Source organism: Clinocottus analis, unplaced genomic scaffold (assembly GCF_023055335.1).
Source record: "Clinocottus analis isolate CAN_PGR_092001 unplaced genomic scaffold, fCliAna1.0.p SCAF_15, whole genome shotgun sequence".
NCBI lineage: Eukaryota > Metazoa > Chordata > Actinopteri > Perciformes > Cottidae > Clinocottus > Clinocottus analis.
The window spans coordinates 10,294,580-10,311,725 of record NW_027175876.1 but is presented as its reverse complement, the minus strand read 5'-3'; the positions used below and the strand labels follow the sequence as shown (position 1 = coordinate 10,311,725).

Here is a 17,146-nt window from a genome sequence, read left to right as displayed (position 1 = left end):
AAAGAAAGAAAGAAAAGGCCCGCCAAACTACATTACCCAGACGCCTCCTCGGGTCGTTGCGCATCCGTTCTGCGCAGCTCCGTCTGTGTGTGTGTGGAGCGTAGTCACGTGGAGGAGCTCGCGTTCACCTCGGTTCTGTCCAAACAGAACGTGAGCAGTCTGTCTGTAGAGCGCCGCTCGGTGCTAAACTGATCCATGTTGTTTTTTTAGCCACGCGTCTCTTCAAACTAGACTATTGTATCGAAGAATGAGTGATAACGATGATATCGAAGTCGATAGTGACGTGAGTATGGCCACTTTGAGCTTTCTACGGATGTTATGTTGCTAGCTGGCGCTTTAGCTGAACTAGCAGCTAGCGTTAGCTCCGATAAGCCTGCTTGCTAGCTTCTCTGTCTTCATATGTTTCTGTCGGGATTCTTGTTAAGTGATACGCAACGCTAGCCTTTGTTGCTTCAGAGCTTTATGAACCTGCTAAACTTGACTTTCTAGTGACTTCAGCGAGGCAGTGAGATTTGCTGAACAATTATGGCTACAATTGTACTTTTTGTTCTGTTTCTTTGCAGGAAGACTCACCGAGATATCACTGTGTGGTGCGTAACGCTGGGGGATCTTTTCTCTTCCTATGTCGAGACATGTTTCACTGTTGTAAAGTTATCCATCACATTCTGCTTATTTATTTTTGGGGGAATTTAATCGACTGGTGAGGGTTATTCTGTAAAGGTTGCTGCTGCCCAAACAACAAAAAGTACTTATTATTATTATTTCTGCCTCGTGGAACAACCACATTTACAATTTTTTTTTGTATTCATATGTGCGCACGTCATGCTGACCTGTATGTAATGCATTTATATATTTTTATTTATTTAAGCGCAGCGTTGCAGGGTGTCCCCCATCCTGTACGCGGCCATAGGGAGACGGCGACACGACACGTCTATATTTAGACCAAAGCCTTTCCCCGCTATAAAGGCTTTATTGTTGCATGTTTCATATTTTGTTCCTTCTCCCGGTTAATACACAGCTTTCTGTGAAGCCGTGGCAGTCGGTTAGTCTCCCCGAGTCGGTCCTCCCCTCCCCCGGCGGCTCACCTCCTCACACCGCGGGGGTTCCGCTCGTGATCGGCTATTGCAAATTACACATCTAGGTCATCTCGGTAAAGAGAGGCCGTTTTTGCGTCTGTGCTGCATTCACGGCGAGGATGCAGTGGACAAGGTGTCGAGAAGGGCGCTTGTTTGGTAGCGGAGCTGGAGCGGCAGCCGCGCCTGCATCTCGGACGAGCCTTCGTGTCAGGAAGGGGTGCTGCGGGATGTTTTCCTGTGTTGCAGCTCGTGATTAGAGCCATCTTCTCTCTACAGGCCACTAAAAGGGCTGGCAGCCTAAATGAATGACGTATAGCTGCATCGCATACCGGCCAGAAAAATACCCACGGCGCACGACTCGAGTGATGCGCACAAGCTGCACACCACGACGACTTGCCTCCAGTCAGATAACGAGAGCGCAGGAAGGCATTCAGGGATCAATAGGATTACATTTTTACAGAATATACATTAGCGATATTAAGATTTAAAGAGCTTTTTTGCCATCAATTGAGCCCAGGCCTTTCTCTTTGGATCATGGTTGCTTTCTCTTCACCACTGAGCCCCTTTAGAAACTCAAACCTGATGTCAGTTCACTTTTTATCATTTAATTTGATTACAGAAGCTGTAAAACGTGTATGTCCCGATGGCTGTTTGTGACTCAGATAGTTGCTTCTTTTCTGCATGTCTTGTCAAAAAAATATTGTGTGAAGGGCTTTAAGATCTGCAGGTATAGAACTAGAATAATATTTAATAGCTTCAAAGTCAGCCATCCCAAACTTTCACCTGCTACATATATCTTGTTAAGACAGTCAAGTCGGCTTTAACTTAAATTGAGCTCTTGCTGTTATTGAAGTGGCACTTTTTCAAATTGCATTTTCCATCAAAACTGATGCATCATTCTGCCAAGCATGGAAAACAGTGTGGTAGATATTTAATGTACGTGAGATTTATTTAAAGAAAAACAAAATAAATTGGCACCCATTTAAAACAAAAAATCCTTAAAAATAGTAGTTTTATAAATATTCACTTAACTACAAGTGTAAGTTCATAAACTGAATTTTATACATTTTATTTTAGATTAGACCCGGGTGGCAAAGTGCAACAATTTAGATAGTTAAGTCTTTTTTATTTAAAATACAAATCTGTCTACGATTCACCTGTTTAGATAATTGAGTGTGAACGTTGACATTGCTGTAAATTGAATATATTTGCGCTTTCCACCGTTGAACAAAACAAGATTTAAATTTGCCACAGTGGATTCTCAGAACATGTGACCGACATTTTACACTAGTAGCCGACATTTTGTTGACTAAAATATACATCAAGTAAATAATCTAATCTAAAAATGTACCTAGTGGTCGTTGAGGCTCTATCAGGAGCTTCACAGTAGAGACGAACATGCTGTTGTTTTCATGCCATCGCCTTTATTTTTGCAACGGTGTAGTCATTCGTCCGCTGCAGCTTCTGGTTTATTGGTGAAGGAAGGTTTCCCACTTGCTCCACCCGCCCGGCGGAAGCGTAGGCTTTCATGCAGAAAGTGTGAGACGGGCATCAGTACCGAGGAAGCGGCAGCTGCCAGCTCTTCCACGCGGCACCTGGAGCAGTTATGTAAAGTGTCGCGGTCAGGTATGAATAGAACGGAGCAGCTCGGCAGACGTGTCCTCTCAGGCAGTCGGTTTAATAATGAACTGATAATGGTTGCACTTAAGTAATTGGACACCTGTTATTCGTGGGGCCTGATGTGCTGAACAACGCCGATAGCTTAAACCACAAAGCTCAGCAGCAGAACATGCAGAATTACCTGTAGTTTTAAAGGTAATCTGATATAATCAAACCCTCCACAAATGAGATGCTCACCAAGCTCTCGTGCAATGAAATGTGAGCTCCATGAGTCTGAAAGATATGAAAGGTTGGAGGTGGCTCACACGTTAAGTTGATTTTAATGACTATATAAACCGTTGTTATATATTCATCCTGTTGGTCTATGGCGCTAACTTAGTGTGTATTTACTCGGATAGTTTTCATCAATCTAATGAAGACATTCCTGTCTGTTTAGTAGTTTAGTTACTTTATCACACCATGTGTTTATTGTGGTATAAAATGTACAATGATTAAACTGTTTATCCCTATCACCCAATTCTAAGTACCGTAGAAATGATAAGCCGCCCAGAACTTGATGAGACTCGCCTCGTGATCCGTTCAGTTGTAAAACAGCCACATCGATTACACACGCACACACACACGTATGTGTAATTTGCTGTGTGAAACAAACCGGCACTCCATTGTATAATTTTATTTCATGAAAGTATAAAGCACTGGCACACCACTATATGACAGTCAAAAATAGTTGAATCCTGTTTTTTATTTTTTTAAATGTTTTATCTTTGTAAAATATTTGTATTCAAGATTATTGTGCAATACGTGATATTTAGGAGCTTATTACGTGTTCACATTAAATCACTCAGGGCACCTAATGTCTGTAATTACACATGGAGCAGCTCCAGAGAGTAGTGCTTAAATACATTTTTGGATCTTAATTACAAAGATTAATATTATTAAGTGCAGTGCCCAGTGAAAGAAGTCTTTTCAGCTGATGACAGGATTAAATGCATCTTCAGTATTTTGTGTGTTTTACAGAACATTACTTGAAAATGTTCTGCTTTATAAGGAAAATGCAAATTACACAACAATCAATCCAACATGGAATGTGAAATGCAGTAAATCAAACTATAGATGGCGAAAGATGTGAAGCATGACAGGATCAAGCATTTGTATACATGGAGGGAGGGAGAGAGAGAGGTTTTCTGTAATATATAATTCATGTCTTCAGTCCTACTTCAGATACAAAAATCCGCCACGTCGTCTTTCTAAACTTTAAACTGCATATCACAATGGCAGCCAGACTTGTAATTGCACATACCATCAATACCAGTCATGTGTTTGTGCCAGCGTTAATGGAGGGAGTGGAGCCTCGTCCTCTGTGGCTTTGTGTATCATATAATGAGGAGGAGGAGGGGGAGGATGCACGTGGTTCTCGTGGACTCGTCTCTCCTGGATGGTTTGTGGCTCTTTTGCAACGAGCCGCAGGAGCAGCTGTCTCCAGGCCAGCCAGACTAATCACAAGACCAGCGTTTTATGCAGAATTTATTGTTAGTTTCAGTTTCAAATGTGTGGCATCGTCAGATAGTTAACCTTGAAGGACGAAGAGCTAAGAGCTTGTTTTTGTTCCAGATGTCGGTGACTGAGTCACACCAGACGCATGGCACGCTGCAGGCTTGTCGTAACCTGTGTGTTGTCTCACTTGTGGCTACTTCGTTTTATGTCGTGATCCTCAGACTAAATGAGTCGGTGGACACCGGGTTACGTGACCTCTACTTTGTCTCTCCTCTGCCCGAGGCAGCGCTGTGACCACACCAGCGTGCCATTTCATTGCTAATATTAAAATTGTGCCTTGCTTTGTTGGAGGTGTGTGAAGCCAGATGATCGTTGGAGCTCGTGCAGGCTTTGATTTAATGTCTCTCAGCCCGGTGTCGGCGTGGATTAGGACAGAATCGAATGGGATTGGAGGCTGTGATGGTTTGGCCTAAAAAACAGGTCGAACGATAGGCAGCAAACTGATCTCCTGGCTGCCTCTGGTCATGTGATTACGGCAGCCATCTTGTGCCTTTACAGTTTAATTACAAAGCTTAAAGCTGTGTAATGTATAGAGCAGACTGGAGAAGGCAGGCATGTATATCAACTAAAATATCTTAAACAACAAAACTACTGCAGTTCATCCAGTGAAGTCCTTCTGGACCTGCTGCTCTCGTCCGCCCACCTTCTCACGGCCTCTGAATGACTTGAGTTACTTGACTCTGGCCTGCACATGAATTTGAAAGGCCACTCCTCTGTGCTCCTGCAGAGGGGGAGGGACAGAAATGCATGCAGGGAGGGGTCACATTGAAGGAGGGGGCGGGGGCTCCGCAGGGGGCCAAAAGACAAAAAGCCCTCAGAGGACTGCAACTTGTCCTGATGAAAGTTGAGTTCAAAATGAGTCAATTATTATTTATCTGTTAGCAGAGTTTCTTAAACTTGGCCAGTTAGTAAAATGTGGCGCATGTACGGTCAGGGAGCATGTGAACAGTCTGTGAAATTTGTTTTAGTTTTTTTAACTATTGCACTTAACTTTAATGAGAAAATGGTGGCACATTTACTACACAATTATCTGTCATTACATGTATTTTGTTGTGAAATAGTTGAATTAATCATTTTAAATTTTCAATAAACCTTTAAAAAAAAAAAAAAAAAATATATATATATATATATATATATATATATATATATATATATATATATATATATATATATATATATATATATATATATATATATATATATATGAGAGACAATTGAAAGATGACTGATTACATAAAATATACAGCAGGTCCGTTTGTCGACCCCTTAGATTTATCAGGTAACACCTCTAAAGATATATATATATATATATATTGATCAATAATCATGTCCGTCTTGATGAATTCAGACAGTTCTGCAGATAATGTATTCATTTTAAAAATTATATTTAATCTATTTACCGACTAAAACCAGCGTCTACGATCTAGTTTTTTTCCCTCCTGTGTTGTCGTGGACTGCGAGGTCTCCACTGAATAACAGCATCCATCAACTACTAACACAACAGTTAATGTCACCATAATGTATGCTGGCTTAAACATTTCTGTACGTAGCTGCCCTCAGAGCTTTCTTTGTTTGACGTTAAAGTCGTCGTCAGTTTAAGTAAAACTACAATGCAACCCAGAATAATTCATTACGGGTGAGCTTGTCGGGCATGCGTTAGGGATAGATCTGTATGTGTGTCTGTCGTGTTTATATCATCGCAAATGACCAAATAAAATTTGAAAATCTTTGGATTTTCAAATCAAGCAGTCCTCAGTATTTTTTGTTGAATTAAGCAATCATTTCTAAAATCTGGATCCCAGATACCTTTTTGTCGTTATCGACAGTGACGGGGGCGTTGTTAGAGATAAGATAAGAAAGTCCTTCATTAGTCCCCCAGTGGGGAAATTACAATTGTTGTTGTTGTTGTAAAGGCAGCAGAGCCGTTTGAGTAGAGGGACCAGGGACTCCCGCTGTCCTCTACCCACACCGCTCTGCTGCCGGGCTGAAGGCCTTGTGACTCTTGTCATTGCAGGCAGACAAACGGGCACACCACAATGCCCTGGAGCGCAAACGTAGGGACCACATCAAAGACAGCTTTCACAGCCTTCGGGACTCTGTTCCCGCCCTGCAGGGAGAAAAGGTCGGTAAAGCTCAGCCTGCCAGTCCTCCAGGCACACGATGTTCAGGCTCCCATGTAAGGAAACTTTTTACTTTTGTCATGTGTTTTCTGCAAGGTGTCGTATAAATGTTGTGTGAGTGGTACTGCAAATGTCCGGATGAATGCAGTTCTAACGTAATTTGAATGATTTCTTGTAGGATTACTACAGGGATGCAGATGTCTTCACTTTGACGCGCGTGTGTGTTAGAGAAATGTTTTTAAGCGACCGGGAGGAGGAAAGATGGTGGACGAGTGCAGCTTGGCAGCAGCAAGATGGGGATGAAGTCCAAATACTTGGACTAGCGTCCGGAAGTTATGAGGACATTTTGTTGCTCTCTTCCTGTGATGACATCATGAGATTGAGAGCCGGTTTAGTAACGGGGCACTCTGTGTACTATTTTCCCCTCAAAGACCAGTTCAGGACTCTGACACAGTGTGAAGGGCGGGGCTTATGCGATGACGTGAGCGCTGTTTGCTGGTCGTTTGTAGGAAGTGTTGGGTTACAGCTGCCTCGGTGCTCGACCCCCACCTCTCCTCCCAGGACCGTGCAGCTAGTGCAGCTCTGCTTCAGAGCGTTTTCCCCTTGTGATAGGAAACCAAGATACTGTTAGGGCTGGGCACCGGACCGCAACACTCATGCAGTGAGTTTAAAGAAAACTGGAGTTTGATCATCTTGTCTCTTTTTCTACGAGTGTAGTGTCGGTTTGAGCAGCAGTGTTGAGAAATGCTCGCTGACTCCAGGGACGTGAAGAAGAGTTTGGTTGGCACGCTCGCAAAAGTGGAAAACATGCTCGACCCAGAAGCTCCGTCTCCTGCACGGAGCTCTGCTCCTTTAAAAAAAAAAATCAAATGTTATTAATGTTAAATGTGCCACGTGTCAAAATTGTGTTAAATTTGACATGGCGCTGCCTTGTGTCCCCAGAAACACGCCCACTAAGGGTGAGCAGGAATGGATCCACAGTCCTTTGGATGTGTAGGGATTGACGGACAGCAGTTAGAATTTATTTATTTAACGTCCCCCTCGTCTTGTGATGAGTTATAAACAGTGAGAGCTGAAACTACTCGCAATTAATTGTTTAATTGTTTGAGCATTGACTAATTATTGAACCCACTTTTTAATCAAGAGATGCTCCACATTCACCTTTCTAGCGGTGCATGTGGTTGTCTTCAGTGATGTCTGAGTTTGAACAACACAAGCGAGTAGAAAACGTAACTTGGCCTTTGGAAGACCAAAGAGCAATTCGTTGACAAAGTAATATTTTTAAATATTTGTTCATGACATGGCAGGAGGTGCACTTTGTTTTAGAAGATAAAACACTGAAATAAACCGGGTTTTAGTATCAATACAGATGGTACCCAGCCCTGATGAGTATGAATCTCACTGATGCTGCAGATATTAATGTCTCATAGACACAAGCAAAGCTTTATAGCCAGTTGGCATTAATAAGAGACGCAGCAAATGCTTTCATACGCCTGGTTCCCTTGAAAACGTTGGTGCAGATTTGCAGCTTGTTACAGGCTGCAGGAGCACTGTTTTGTGACGTCATTGAGCCTAAACATGATGCGTTTGATTTCCCCCCCAGTATTAGTGTGTGTGTGTGTGTGTGTGTGTGTGTGTGTGTGTGTGTGTGTGTGTGTGTGTGTGTGTTGAGAATGCAACAGAAATGCTGTACATGAGTCATTGCTTCAACGTGTGCACGTTTCACTTACTGTAATCTGCCAAACAGGCTTCTCGAGCTCAAATCCTAGACAAAGCTACAGAGTACATCCAGTACATGCGGCGAAAAAATCACACGCACCAGCAGGACATCGACGACTTGAAGAGGCAGAACGCGCTGCTGGAGCAGCAAGGTAACGCTCACTCTGTTCTTCAGCTCGGCGACGCAGCTCCAACGTGACCCGCGAGGAAATCTAACCGCTGCGCTGCCTCGTTTGTTTTAGTAGTTGTTGTGATCGGGTGATAAAAGAGGATGTGGGTGGTCCAAGTGTTTGTGCCACCACAACATGAGACGAATGGAAAGCTGAAGTTCAGCTCGTCCTCAGCAGAGCGGTTTTCTCTTAAACGTCGTCAGTGTTTCAGCGGCAGAGATGCATAAAGGACTCTCGTCAGGATTTAAACATACTGATTTAAAGCCTCACCAGCCGGGCCTGTTGTTTGATTTATATTTGTATACTTTTTAAAACCTGTTTTATATATATTTCCTCTTTTTGAGGAGTTAATTATTAATTGAATTATTACTTCCAGTCGCAGAAACATCACAGACTTTTGTGAACGTATTTACTTCACCTTTAATCTTCTGTAATGGAGAAGATAACTGATGATGATCTGCTGTTCAATGCACTAAAACTCCTAAATGCACGTGGAACAGCAGAATATGACCTCTGTGTCCTCAGAGGTCGGCTCAGGCCTCCAGGTTATGTTGTTGTTGAACGCTAATTAAGCAACGCAGCTGTATCTAGAATGTATTAAGGAGTGCAGCAGTGGATGTACAATCAGCTGAGGAACATGTGGAAGGTTTTTAGAATGAATAATAGAAACCAACTCTGAGAAACATGTAAGATAAGGGCAAGACTTAAAAGCTCAATTTAACTGCACGTATTAGACGTGAATTAGTCGAGTTGTTTGACGGTGGTTGTGAAGAGGAAATCTCCACCGAGGTTGCTGCCCACTCAGCAGAAGGAGATTATCTATACAAATGGATGGAGCAACACAACTGAGATCCATTTTGGATTCTTAGATTATCTGCATTTCCTCAAAGGTCAGGACTGAGGGAGCGGCACAACGTTTGGTCTGACTTGACCGTGCGAGAACAGCCAATTTATGCCTCTTTTTTAACCCTTTCCTTTTAGTCAAGTTATCTGTCCCTCCCGGAATATTTCCTCACCAGCTATCATTTAGAAATCCTCCCTTTTTATCTTCCTCACTGTCCGTCCTCATCCTCAATTGTTCCTGTGTGTGTGTGTGTGTGTGTCCATGCAGTGCGCGCTCTGGAGAAGGTGAAGGGCTCCGCCCAGCTCCAGGCCAGCTACTCCTCGTCCGACAGCAGCCTGTACACCAACCCCAAAGGCAGCGCCGTGTCGGCGTTCGACGGAGGCTCCGACTCCAGCTCCGAGTCGGAGGCCGAGGAGCCGCCCAACAGGAAGAAGCTGCGCGTGGAGGCCAGCTAGAGGGCGGAGCCGTTAACACCCGGTCAAGGTTGGATGCTGCGGGGCACAACGGAGGGCAAGAAGAAACGCAGCCTTCAACGCCCCCCCGCCGTCAACCTCCTGCCTCCCTCGCCGTCCTCCTCGTCCTCCCTCCTCCATATGTGGGTGGCTCACACTGGAGACTCATGACCCGCTAACCTCCTCACGCCGCCACCGCATTCGTCTCTCTCTCTCCACCCGATCTCCAAGAACAGGAGGGAGGAAGTCAGCAGGGTGGAAGATGACCGCTTCATCCCGTGTAGAGAGCTTCAGGTTTTCTTTTCTCCCCTCCTTCTCCTCCTCTTTTCTTTGGTTCTCCTTCATTGGTATTTCCCCCCGGCAACATCTCCAACCCTAAACCCAAAAGAGGCAGCTTGGCTACTTAAGGACTTGATGCTTTTTTTGTACCCTCGATACAGCCCCTCCTCCTCCCCGGGTTGTTTTTTTGGGGCTCCTGGCGTACTCCTAGCACTGCTATATTATATATTTTGTTTTTTCTTCATTTCTTCTTTATTAAAAAAAAAAATCTGTTTAGAATTTCCACACACACACCAACCTAGATAAAAAAAATCGTCCCAGAGAAGTTTTTAAAATATAAAATAAACATTTGTTGCTTACTTTTTTTCCACTAAAGAATGTGAAGACGCTTTGAAGCGATGTTAAAGTGATGAACACCTCAGGCCACTGGATTGCAGATGTTTTCTGCCTGACACGTCGTTGTGATCACAAAATTAAAAAAAAACAAAAAACAAGAAAACATGACTCCTTTGTTTAAATTGATGTTTTGAAGGATAATGTTCCTAAACTTGTAATCGTATTTGTCCTTTAGCTTGAAGTAGTGAATGACTTTAGGTGGCTGAATACGTTAGGCATCTCGTTTTATATATTATAAACGGCATTGATTGGATGTTTTCAAGTTCTAAAGTATGTTATGCATTTTGTAGTAATCTCACGAGTCATGGAAAAATGCCAATTTGTCACATGTAGTTTTCCTTAAGGGTTTGAAATAGGTATTGAATGTCAAAAGGTAGCTCCCGTCGTTTGCAGTTCGAGGAAGATAAATAATTCCCTGTCGATGTGTTGTGCTTTACACAGTAAATAAAATCAATGTTGCTGACCCCCCTCCCGCCCCCCCAAGGAAAAAAAGGAAGCATTTTGCGTGTCTAGGAAACGTGTGTATGTATATTGTTTCCATTTTATTTCCATTTAGGAGGATATAATTGGTGTAATAGGTCTGTTTGTCCGATTCCATTCCATGGAAATTACAAGTATGTTGTACATACTGCCAACAATTGTCTTGCAAGTTGAGGCCTACCTTTACTATGAGACTATAAAATAAACTATTTTATCCTTTAGCGTGCTCCTTGTGGTTATTTAGCCAGCAGACCAAAGTCCAGAATGCTTCTCAACCTGATCGGTCACCGTTCCTCCCTCGAACCTCAACGAAGAGCTCTGGGGACTGGATGTGCTTTTGTTTCAGCAGACAAACCTTTTGGTTCTTTAGTTTGAGCAACGCTGCCGATGTCTAGAACGAAGACATGAAGAACGTCTCGTCCTTTCATGTCAGGGACGGTTCTCACCGCACACCGGGTTGGTTTTTAATGTGGAGAGAAAAATGTTTTCATTTGTCATTTCAGATTCTTGTTTGTATTTCCCTTGAGTCAAAGTTCCCCTCTAACGGCTCACACTGACCGCAAAACGTTTGAAATGTTTAAATTATTTGGACATTTACCTTTTGAGTGAGCTGTTTATGTTCTTTGGTTTAATTGGAGCATTTCCCCCCAAAGAAACTGGTCAGGAAACCAAACCAGCGTTGAAACGATAAGTTATTGAGAAATTGATCGACGGACAATTTTAATTTGCCAATTGTCTCAAGATTTTTAAAAGCAAAAACGGCAAATGGGTTCAGTTCAGGAAATTGTTTTATTAGGAAATTATGGAAAATAAAAGGATCAAGTGGAGATGAAGTGAATCTTTTGAATCTAAAACTTAAATATACGGAGGCTTAAAATACTGAGTCGGTCACCTTTTTTCAAAAGATACTTCGATGTGTTTGCAGGTACTTGAAGTTCTTTTTGGAAGTCGACTGTCGAACTTAAATCTTACAACACAATCATGAAAAGCTCTCTATAAAGTTTTATCAACTGAGGTCAAACTGAAAGATTCACTTTTATTTCAGCGAATGAAAACAGGCATTGCAAGCAAAAATCCAGCTGAACGCTAAGATGCCCCCACATACACACAAACACACATTCACGCACACACGCACGCAACTGTTGACCTTTAATTCGGGCAAACTCCTGCTAAACTCCAGCCCTCATGTCTACCGACAGTCGACCGCCACATGATTTTTGGGGCTCGTCTACATCGCGTCCGAACTGCCGTTGGCTGGTTTGAGTCCGTTCCCACAGTTTGCTGCTTCACCTGCAGCGCCGTCACCAGTCGGGACAGACGGTCGCTTTATCTGGAGGCGCCGGCGGGGTCCGACACTCTGTCATCTTCTTCATCGTCCTCATCAGGGACCGGCAGCCGGTGGAAGTGCTGCAGGGCCTGAGCCACCTTCTCCGGACAAATGTTGTAAATGGGATGAGTTGGAGCCTGAGAGCCAGAGGAGGAGAAGAAAACTGCTGTAAGGTTTCACTCTGAGCCTCCGTTTGCTCCTATTCGTGGATCTTTTTCTGGCTCAAAAGGAGCCCTAAATACCCGGCAGCTTCATCTAACCTGGTTTGAGTGTAATTACAGTTTCAGTATTACTCATAAATGTCCATCTTAATTAGAGTGCAGTGTAAACCGTGGAGACTTCCTCCGAATGAAACGAGTCTGCCGAAAGAAGAATCCATTTCAACACTTTTTTTTTTATCGACGGTTGCTCTGCATCAGGTCCTTGAAGCGGACATGACATTGCCCTGTCGCCCATGTGTCCGTGCAAGAACAGCTAGTTAATGTCTTTTTTGTATTTACCCATTCTGTTCAGTCAAGTACGGTGTCCCACTGAATATGTGCTCACTGACTACAATATATTTCAGACAGTCTCCACCAGCGTAAAGAGATAGTCTCTGCGCGTCTCGGGGGCAGACTTACTGTCACTGACTTTAAATGCCAGGAATACAACAGGAAGCGTGAAACTAAAACCAACGCTGCCGGTGCCACTGACATCTTAAAGTGAAACCACACGCCATCTTATGATCCAGACCGCCGTCGGCGCGTCGCCTTTCACATCTGCATCAAAATGTACCCGATCAGGAAGTGAACGCGCTGAAGATGAAAGGCGTGCAATTTATTCAAAAAAGGTGCATAATGAGGAACAGTGTCACGCTCTCTTGACTAAATTGTACTCCATGGAGAGTAAATAAAAGACGCATTGGAAGCAAAATGAGCAGTTGAGACTTTTTTTTTAAAAAGGCATTCAGTAAATGCAATTTGGAATAATTTATTTTAATGTTAAGGACCTGCAGATTGGATTCTTTTATTGCCGCCATTAAATCTTCAAAACTACGAGGAGCTTCACTAATAATAATAATAATAACACTGATGTATTTTGCGTCACTAAAACTACGTTTTGATAACTCTTCAGGAGCCGACACGTCTCCTGGTGTCGACCAACAGAACATTGGTTTTGGAAGAAGAACTCCTCTGTGGCGATCGGCTATCTGACGGCTCTCTATACCGTGGAGCCGATGCCCCTCCTCTCCATCTCCTCCTGCTGACATGGAACATGCCCCACCATAACCTCATATGAATAACTCGTGTCATATTCATGTAATGTGCTGTAACTCAGTGACGCTGTTCATTCTGGTCACATGACATCTATTCCTCCTGTCCATCCGGGGAGAGGGATCCTCCTCTGTTGCTCTCCTGTAGGGTTCTTCCCCTTTATTCCCCCTGAAATGTTCCTATTTCATTTGGGGGAGTTGTTCCCGATCCGATGTGAGGTCCTGGGACCGGGATGTAGAATGTGTACGGATCGTAAAGCCCGAGGCAACTTGGTGATTTTGGGCTGTACTAAACCGTAGTAAATAGGTACTGAGGTCTAATTTGCTTCCATTAAAATGAATCAATTCCTGATGGTAAACACTCCGTTTCTGAATGAATCCTCCCTCCCAGCCCTGCTGCAGTCTCACCAGCCTGTTCTCCTCCCTGCCGACGATCATCTCGTGGTGGAGGTCCATGTTCCCAAAGTGTTGCGCTATGGAGAGGCCGCTCAGGCAGTAACACGTGTGGTAGAAATCTCTGGATCTGGACACAAAGAGACACAATGCAGGACAGTGTAAAGGATGTGTGTGTGTCTGTGTGTTTGTGTGTGTGTGTCCAGATGGTGCGGTACTGACTTGCCAGGCTTATCCAGAAGGCCCCCCGTTGGGTTCTGGCAGCACAGGAGGATGTACTCCTGCAAGGCCTGCTGCTCGAACATCCACCGCTGCCGACTGAGCTCCGACTCTCCTGCACGAACACAAGTCAGCCAGAACTTCGTTACTGGGATGACGTCCAACGTGGAACATTGTTAGCAGCTTATTTACAATTTTGCCCTTCCCATTACTTATGATTATTTTCGGATCGGCGCTCGCTGAGAAGCAGCGCTTGTTTACAGTGAATTGTGAAGGTCAGTGTCGTTAAAACCCACATGAATCTCAGGTACACGTGACCGTGTCATCAATTTTGTTTGTTTTTCAGGTGGATAAACTGGTGAAACTGGAAACGATAAGCCCGTGTTTAGCCCAACATTATCCGGGCAGTGTAGCACGAGTAAACACAACTTGACAAAGAGAAATACACTCTTAATCCCCATAAGAGATTCCTCCTTGAGGCCTCAGAGCGTATCCAGTGCAGCTCTGAAAACTTTATTAATTACACTCAATACCCGCAAGGAGTTATTTTTAGTTTATTGGGAGCAAAATCGCATTTTGGTCATGGATCTTACGGCAACTAGGTCAGACCAGGTGAAGCGAGTTTCTCTAAATGTCGGTGGGAAAAAAAACCACAAACGATATTGCGTGGACTCAAGAGAGAAATCCGTAATGACTCGTTTGTTTCGGCATGACGCGCTTATTTTCATTCTTTAAATAAGCAAGAGTTTAGATTAACGAAGACAATTGCTGATCAAAAACGCTGCGACTCCTAAAAGAGAGACTGAGCTCTGGCCAGAGATACCGCACCTTCTTTGAATAAGGCTCTGTGGAGCAGAGGCAGGAGTCCCGCCTGCCAGAAGGAGTAGCAGCCGTCCACCAGTTTGTTGCAGCGGCCCTGGAAGCCGCCCTCGAACCGCATCTGTCTGCTGACCACCCACCGCTGAGGACACACACACACACACACACGCTGTAAACCATCTTTGATAGTGCCGTCACTTTAAATGCAACCGCCGCTGCTGAAACCCCGCGGGGGTCACACAGGACCGGAGGAAGAGGAGACGTCTTCATATTATCAAAACGGGAGGAGATTTGCAATATTGTTGACATGGAAACCACCAATGGGTGCACATCCGGTGTTGCCCAGCTTGGATCGAGTAACTATGGAGTACTGGGATTAATACCAGCTGGGGTCTAGTCTGTCGGATGAAGAGCGGGAACAACGTTCGGCTTATTAACGTCAGTTGAGAAATTAATTTTGGTAAAAAAAGGAAAACTCTGCAGTGCAGCTGAGCCGTTGGCTCTCCTCACAAAATTGTAAAACAAAAAAAAGAACACCCATTTTATGATAGCCCATGATATTCAATGTCTGTAAGTCCACGCTGGCCTTCACAGGTTTTCCACACAGCGTGAAACATAAGAATGAACATTGTTTCAAGAGGAGAGGGACTTTCGTTATCACTCGTCATTCAGCTGCAGCGTGAAAACATCCTCATGCCGGAGCTTGTGGAAAGGCATTTGATCGTCGGGCAGTAATCTGCACCATCAAGGCTTCGCGCGCGCTGCTGCTGAGTTTAGTGCCGTCTTCATTTGATGAGAACAGACAGGCCGAGCGTTCATTGGCCGGGCGGCGCTGTGGGAATCACGCCGCTTCCCTTTTCCCTCCACCCGACAGGCAATGTGTGATATTGTTCTCTGCCGTGCCCGCGTCAGACGTCTCGTCGTCAAATGAAGCGCCGGGCATTGTGTAATGAAGTGGGCCATTTGCATCACCATCTTCGGGTCGAGAACATAAACGAATTATCTGAGAGATGAAACTGGAGCCGCTTCGTGCAGCGTGAGTCACCCTCCTTCACTGGATGAAGGACAACTTCATGAAACGCGTTCTGCTTTTGTTCACACCCGCTCAAATACTGCAGGATTTTAAGGAAACAAAATGGCTGTGCCCTCCAGTGACACAGGGTAGAGGGCGCGACTTTGGCTGGGCGTCGAGCGGATGTAACACCACAAAGCCGTGTTGCTGAAGGAAGAGGGGAGGGGTTTCCAATTCCCCTTCACCACCACAGGAACATATTCTGTTGATACTGACGGTATGCTGGGGTCGCATTTCACAGCCTTTACATTAAAAGGTTTAAAAAGGACCAGTGTGTAGGATCCAGTGCCATCTAGTGGTGCGATTGCAGATTGCAGCCAACCGAATGGCTCTCTGCTCCCTTACTAAGCGCACCAGAGGACGGCGGTGATCACGGTGAATATCGATATGAACGGCTCATTTTGAGGTCATGGAAACAACACGGATTCTTCGTTTCCGGCGATTGTACATCGAAGAAAACATAGTTATGAGCTTTATAATCCATTATCGCCTATAAATCCCCCCCCTAAATCCTACAGAGTGTTCCTGAACGATGCCGAAAAGAAACCAAAGCAACCAACACGAGCTGTTTTTATTCTTTTAAGAAGAAAAAACAATAAAAAAAAACCTCTGAATGCCCTTTAGCTCCGTGTCATTCAGCATCTGGCCCGCTGCAGAGACCCTGAGCTCCAGGAAAGCTGCAGTTCTGCCCTCGTTCTGCTCTGGGAGCAGGCGCATGACAAGAGCACGTCCCTAAAGGGATCGACAGTCTCCCATCGGCTCCTGCAACCAAACGGATGGAAACTTCGACCTACAATATTTCAAGAGCCTGGCAGGCGAAACAAACAAAAATGAATAAGATAATGCCGACAGCTCCCGTCGTCTGCGAGACACAACATGTTAGATCCAAGATACGGGACCGACTCTTATCTCAATAAGCAAAAGGCAATACGTTGTGACAGAACGGGTCTCCAGCAGGATTTATCAGTTTTATTTAATGAAATAAAATCTTTCACGGGACATTTTATTCGTATTTAATCACAGCCTATAAAAAGGGATATCGCTTCAGCACAGCTCTGTTGTGACTTCTATTGACAGCAGGTGAGGCCGTTTTATGTTGTTTTAATACGAATTAGTTTTTGTTGTATGAGCAAGTAAAACCCGTGATTGTGTAAAAGGTGAGGGGAGAATCTCACCAGCAGCGCTTTGAGGTCCAGCATGTGCTCTTTGCCCAGGATGACGAGCGCCGCGGTGCCACAGAAAGTGTAGCCACCGTGGGCCTCCAAACCCGGCACGCCACTCAGACCGCCTTCCCAGTTCTGGCAACTGGACGCAGAGGAAGTAAAGAACAGCACCAGATGAAACACTTCCTGGT

The 17,146-nt window shown here is 44.4% G+C and overlaps 2 protein-coding genes across 3 annotated transcripts in view; one reads left to right on the top strand and one right to left on the bottom strand.

Annotated features, from left to right (window-relative positions):
• The first annotated feature begins 119 nt into the window (after positions 1–119).
• On the top strand, positions 120–10,931 carry LOC137785434 (protein max-like). 2 transcript variants are annotated; one of them, XM_068576664.1, is made up of 5 exons: positions 120–283; positions 564–590; positions 6,265–6,426; positions 8,118–8,241; positions 9,371–10,931. In XM_068576664.1, the coding sequence occupies exons 1-5, from the start codon at positions 248–250 to the stop codon at positions 9,556–9,558; spliced, it is 537 nt and encodes a 178-aa protein (XP_068432765.1). In that variant the 5' UTR covers positions 120–247; the 3' UTR covers positions 9,559–10,931. The 2 variants fall into 2 exon arrangements, with proteins under 2 accessions (XP_068432765.1, XP_068432767.1); XM_068576666.1 differs by lacking the exon at positions 564–590.
• A 549-nt stretch (positions 10,932–11,480) lies between these two features.
• The window catches only part of fntb (farnesyltransferase, CAAX box, subunit beta), a 16,388-nt gene continuing 10,722 nt past the window's right edge, over positions 11,481–17,146 (bottom strand). Inside the window, exons 8-12 of the mRNA XM_068577605.1 lie at positions 16,968–17,097; positions 14,730–14,862; positions 13,905–14,016; positions 13,698–13,812; positions 11,481–12,174 (exon numbers count right to left, since the gene is read on the bottom strand). Of these exons, the coding sequence (XP_068433706.1) occupies positions 12,037–12,174; positions 13,698–13,812; positions 13,905–14,016; positions 14,730–14,862; positions 16,968–17,097 (628 nt within the window). The 3' untranslated portion in view covers positions 11,481–12,036. The remainder of the gene's footprint in view (positions 12,175–13,697; positions 13,813–13,904; positions 14,017–14,729; positions 14,863–16,967; positions 17,098–17,146) is intronic.